Source organism: Paramisgurnus dabryanus, chromosome 13 (genome assembly GCF_030506205.2).
Source record: "Paramisgurnus dabryanus chromosome 13, PD_genome_1.1, whole genome shotgun sequence".
Taxonomy (NCBI): Eukaryota; Metazoa; Chordata; class Actinopteri; order Cypriniformes; family Cobitidae; genus Paramisgurnus; species Paramisgurnus dabryanus.
Window position 1 is genome coordinate 27876377 of NC_133349.1, and position 6000 is coordinate 27882376.

The 6000-nt window shown below is 42.4% G+C and overlaps 1 protein-coding gene across 1 annotated transcript; it reads left to right on the plus strand.

Annotated features, from left to right (window-relative positions):
- The first annotated feature begins 3734 nt into the window (after positions 1-3734).
- LOC141279934 (zinc finger BED domain-containing protein 4-like) lies at positions 3735-6000 on the plus strand. Its single transcript, XM_073811498.1, has 2 exons — positions 3735-5029; positions 5499-6000. Exons 1-2 carry the CDS (start codon positions 3735-3737, stop codon positions 5998-6000), a joined length of 1797 nt encoding a protein of 598 aa, XP_073667599.1.

Consider the following 6000-nt stretch of genomic DNA (forward strand, 5'->3'; position numbering starts at 1 on the left):
ATATTATAGACAGTTAGCGGCTAATTGTTAACCTAAATAAAGACAAAAAATGGATTTACGAAAATGATTTAGTCCTGCGCAGCCTCTTCAATTAGCAGCATCTGATACTCAGACCACCGCCACCAGTACAACGGTCTATGAGAGTCGAGCTGGCCCATCTGCTATTGCTTCCTCCGGACAACTTCCAAAAGTAACTAGCGCAGCTATAGAGCAACAATCTTCAAGCCCTCCAAGTCAGCGGACAGCGGTTGATGATATCGGGACTGACAGGCCTGTCCAAATTCTTGTGTTAAAACAGTATCCAGTAACAGTTTACAGTGGTAAGGGGCGATCATTCACTAATAAATGGTTTCACAACAGAGAGTGGTTGGAGTACAATGTCAAGGCAGACGCAGCATTTTGTTTTTGCTGTCGGATGTTCAGCTTTACTAGAAAATCTGGAACATTGGATGCCTTCGCGAGTGTGGGCTATCGTAACTGGAAACACGCAATGGCCAAAGACCGTGGATTTCATAAACATTAAACTTCGAAGGACCACAAATGTGGAAGGAGAGGGAGATGCGTCGGAATATGGGGAATGAGGTATCATCACTTGTCAATGCAGATCAACTAAGGAAAAACCGGTATTATGTGTCCTCACTAATAGATGTGGTTGGGTTCTTGGTTGAAAACCAGTTGCCACTACGGGGGAATATTGACGCTTTTTATGACATGTCGGATGGAGGGTCTGGACTTTTCCTTTCCATGCTTTCTTACACCATCCAAAAGGATCCTGAATTGGCTAATGTGGTGAAGACAATCCCTCGCAATGCCACTTACACCTGTCATGATATGCAAAATGAACTTATAAGAACACTCAGTAATGTGGTGATAGAGGCTATAGTGGAGGAAGTCGGTGACTCCTATTACACTTTGAAAGTTGATGGGACGCGTGACCCCACAGGATGTGAAAATATATCGATTGTGCTTCGATTTGTGAACGAGTCTTACGAAGTTACAGAACGTCTACTGTGCATCGCTACGGCTCAGAAAGGTGACACACACACATTAACTGACCCCATTCTGACTGAGCTTAACAAAGTTGGCTTAGATAGCTCAAAAATTCTGAGTCAGGTTTGTGATGGAGCTGCACTTATGTCGGGGAAACATGGTGGTGTTCAGAAAATTGAGTTTTAGTTTGAAGTTGCTAAAGAGTTTTTAATGTCACAAAAGCTAGCAATGCAGGGAGACTGGACCATACAGCACATCCTCTCAACGTACCACAACCATCTGATTGCCATGCCCAGTGTGCTGACTGCTTTCAAACATGCATTAACATTTGGTGCATCAACAGCAATGTGTGAGAATTCATTCTCCACTTTGAAAAATGTTTTTTCGGAACACAGACGCACAATGCTACACGAGAGAAAGGCCAGGTTGGTGCAGCTTGCATTCGAGAAAGATTTGACACACAAATGCACAAGCAATGGAAGGATACAGTACCTAGACGGTTCAGTAGCCACACTCGTCGCCTGCAATTCTTTTGAGTAAGTCGTTTGTTCAATTCACTTTTTGTAGCCAGCCCTGGCTTTCATGATAAGGCATACTAAGCAGGTAAATTGTTGATGAATGTTTGCTGGGTCTATCTGCATGTGATTTATACTTGGCTACCTGAACTAAAGATATATGAGAGGGCATAACTTTACCCCCACCCCTTTCTGCCTTTTATTATCGTATTTCTGTGTGTGACTGAATAAACTGTGTGCATAGGGCTAACGTTACCACATAGCCTCTAGATGACATGATATGGAAATTAACAAGAATATATGAAATTCGCAAATAATAAAATTCTGCTGTGTTGTACTATGATGTTTTAATTTGCTCAGCAAGTATAGCTCTGGTGTCAGTAGTAATGCTCATTAAATGTACAACTGTATTATGTTATGCTCCTTTGTTACATTTTCTACTAAAAATAAAGTAATGCTCATTAAATATGCACCTCTATCTGAGCTGCATCAATCACATTGGGATTTATGATGTTGCCACTGCGTCAAAATATTTCTCAAATGGCAGTGCTAGACTGTGATAGACTCAAGTGGATAGATGCGTTAAACCAATTTCTGGAAAACATATTGAGGTTCAACTAAGTAAAATTTGTGTGCATTCATCTGACTAATTTCCGGTCAGCTCCTCCGATTGAGTGGATTTACTACGTTTTCTGATAACACCTCCATCTACACATTTAATGCAATATAATCCACTATGCAACATAAAAGTTAATGGAGGAGTTTTTCTGTATAAAAACACAGCTTTCATACTACACAATAATTTACAAATGAATTTAATTCAAATGTTGTCAAGGTCAATTAGGATGTGCGGTTGCCTGTCATAGCATAATGTTCATATCGCTATTGCTGTAACCTTTCCAAACACTCGGATAATCGAGTGTGTCATGTTAAAACAGTAAAGGCACATTTATAATATAACAAATTTTACTGCAGATCTGTGTGTTTGTTCAAGTGTTGTCGTAGCTAGCATTTTAGTATGGTATTACACATCTATGCCTTGTTACATTTTTTTAGGGTCCAGATCATTTTTTTCTGCAGATGGAGCAGTTGACCAGCAAAACAAACTACAATTCTATATTTGCTGGTTAGAGATTGACTTTACAAAGATTCCAGCAGTGATGGACAGGACCCCTAATGGTTTAAATAAAAACGGATGATATTGCCTTTAAACATTAACTGTGAATAGTACTGTAAATATTGCCTTTCCTTGATCCTTGTTCCTTAAGGAAACAGATTTAAATCAGCAGAGCATATCCCATAGTTAACAGAGAGAGAGAGAGAGAGAGAGAGAGAGAGAGAGAGAGAGATAATTAATTTAGTATTTTATATAACAATAAGTAGTATTTTTTTGCAGTATTAATTTAAAGGGGCTGAATGTAACTTATTACTTAAAAAAATCTTTAAGATAGAGTTTTCATTTGTATATTTATGAGGCAACCATAATGTAATAGAAAGAATGACACCTTGAGTGTCCTCCACGGTTGTCTCTATCAGCCTGTAGGCTCTTTTCTGTTTGAAGGAGTCGGGTCCGAATTGGCGCGAAATTCAAAATGTGACGTCATGCGCGTGCTCGTCTACCTGGGCGTTCCATATAGACGCGTACGGCCGTCATTAGTAAACAGCGGCAATCGCTAGCATGTTTCAAATGGACTCTGTAGACGGAAAGAAGCAACCAACTTCCAGCACAATCCAGACACTCACGGAAACTCCTCGTAAGTTAAAAAAAAATCCTTATCTAGTGAGGCCAAAATAGTGCGTGAACGGGCGTCGGGGAAGAGACAAGATTAAACATGGGATTGGCATTTGATTCTTGGAGGGAGCTCCGGTCAGCGCTGGGTATGAAAACAGACCTTGAGCAGGTTTCCTTTTTACTGCAAAGGTAAGACATAGTTACAGGGCATCTGTAATATATTATGTTATTGTTTTTGTGGTGTAATGCTAACGATAGCATTTATTTTGTGGTGTAATGCTAACGATAGCATTTATTTTGTGGTGTAATGCTAACGATTAGGGATGGCCCGATACCGATACTGGTATTGGGGATCGGGTCGATACTGTCCTGATATACTCGTACTCGTACTCGTAAAAATTCGCCGATACCACGCACCGATACCACGTACCTTTTGCTAAACAAAACTTCCCGCCGCGAGTGCTTTGTCAGTTAAGAGGGAAACTGAGGAAAGAATAATGTCGGCGGTTTGGGCTCATTTCAAGATAAGGGATGATGACAGCAGCAAGGCAGACTGTAAGTTATGTTCAGCTAAGGTGTCGAGAGGAGGAAAAGAAAGTACATCGTTTAACACCAGCAATCTCATTAAACATCTGAAGACGCATCATAGCGCTGAATACGCACAGTTTAGTAAAGCTAAAGCAACTCAGCAGCCAACATTAACACAGGTTTTACAGAAGCGCGAGAAAATGTCCAGAGATAATCCACGGGCACTAAAAATAACAGAGGGAATTGCATACTTTATTGCACTTGATGACCAGCCATTGTCGGTTGTTGAAAATACAGGATTTCGACATCTACTTGGCATACTGGAGCCGCGATACGAAATTCCCAGTCGCCATTACATTACAGACGCTATGCTACCTAAAGTGTTTAATGATGTGAAAAAGCACGTCAGTGGCCTTTTGCGGGATGTTTCGGCTTTTAGCTTTACAACAGATATTTGGTCAAGCAGTGTCTGTCCTACGTCTCTTCTCAGTTTAACCATGCAATGGCTTGATGACGACTTTACTCTTCGCCAAGCCACCTTACAAGCAAAGCCATTTCGGGGATCGCACACCAGCCAAGCCATAGCGAATGCGTTAAATGGGATGCTTCAGACCTGGTGCATTCCGAAAACCTCTGTCCACGTTGTGCTACGAGACAACGCAAAAAATATGATTAAGGGAATGAATGATGCTGGACTCCCCAGCCTACCTTGTGCCGCTCACACTCTCCAGCTGGTGGTCCACGAGGGCCTTTTGTCACAGAAAAGTGTAGCTGATGCGTTGGCTATCGGACGCAAAATCGTGGGCCATTTTAAACATTCTCCTCTAGCCTACTCCCGCCTTGAAGACATTCAATTAGAGATCGGTCAGCCTGCAAAACGACTACAGCAGGACGTACAGACCCGCTGGAATAGTACGTTTTACATGATCCAGTCTCTGATTGAGCAGAAACGGGCTCTGGGAATTTTCGTGTCTGAATTTGAACTCCCTGATAATCTCACGGCACACCAGTGGGCACTGCTGGAGAAGATGATGACTGTTCTGGGTCCGTTTGAGGAGTTAACACGAAAAGTGAGCTCTTCTGATGCTATGGCAGCAGATGTGATTCCTGCTGTCACTGTACTGCAGAGATTTTTGTCTAGAGAGATCGACGATGACCATGGCATCAAAACTATGAAAGGGACCTTAGCTGCAGCTGTCAAAAGGCGATTTTCCGATGTGGAAGAACAACCTATCTACAGCATCGCTACTCTACTCGACCCCAGGTGTGTGTGTGTGTGTGTGTGTGTGTGTGTGTGTGTGTGTGTGTGTGTGTGTGTGTGTGTGTGTGCGTGCGTGCGTGCGTGCGTGCGTGCGTGCGTGCGTGTGTCTGTGCGTGCGTGTGTGTATGCGTGTGTGTGTCTATGTATGCGTGTGTCTATGTAGGTGTAGGTGTTTGTTTGTGTGTGTGCGTGTGTGTGTAGGTGTGTGAGTGTGTGTGTAGGTGTGTGTGTGTGTAGGTGTGGGTGTGTGTGTGTAGGTGTGTGTGTGTAGGTGTCTGTGTGTTAGGCTGGTTAGCGGGTTGAAAACTAAAAGTTGCCTATGTCTTGCTGAAAAGTACATTTTAGTACTTAATTTTCATGTAATACATTTTTTGATTAGGCTGTTATTTTTTTAATAGCCAAAGTGGTATCATGTAGGCAGGCAAACATATCTATTGTCAGAGAGCCTAATTTTTTTCTCCCTCTGTTATAGGTATAAAAACCGCTTTTTCTCAAACACTAACACTGCTGCAAATGCCAAGGAGATGCTGATGCGTGAGCTGTTGAGTTCGTCTGGAGAAGAGGAGGATCATGACCTGCATGAACCTCCTGCCAGAAAACCACGCAGGGACCAGGCAAGCAGCAGCCTGGACAGTATATTTGATGAAATAGCAGATGAGCAGGCACTGGTCTTGCTAAACAGAGCTCAAGTAGGTTCTACTGCACAATTAGAGACATACCTAGGGGAGACCACAATTTCCAGAGAAGACAAACCACTACAATACTGGGCAGTTAACAAAATGCGGTTTCCTACTCTGGCCAAAATGGCATCCAGATACCTCTCAGCACCATGCAGTAGTGTTGACAGTGAAAGGCTGTTCAGCTCGGTGTCACATATTGTGAATGAAAGCAGAAACAGAATCACAGCAGATCATGCAGAGATGATTTTGTTCATCAAAAAGAACCTGCCTCTCATTCTCCCAAAAAGCACTTAA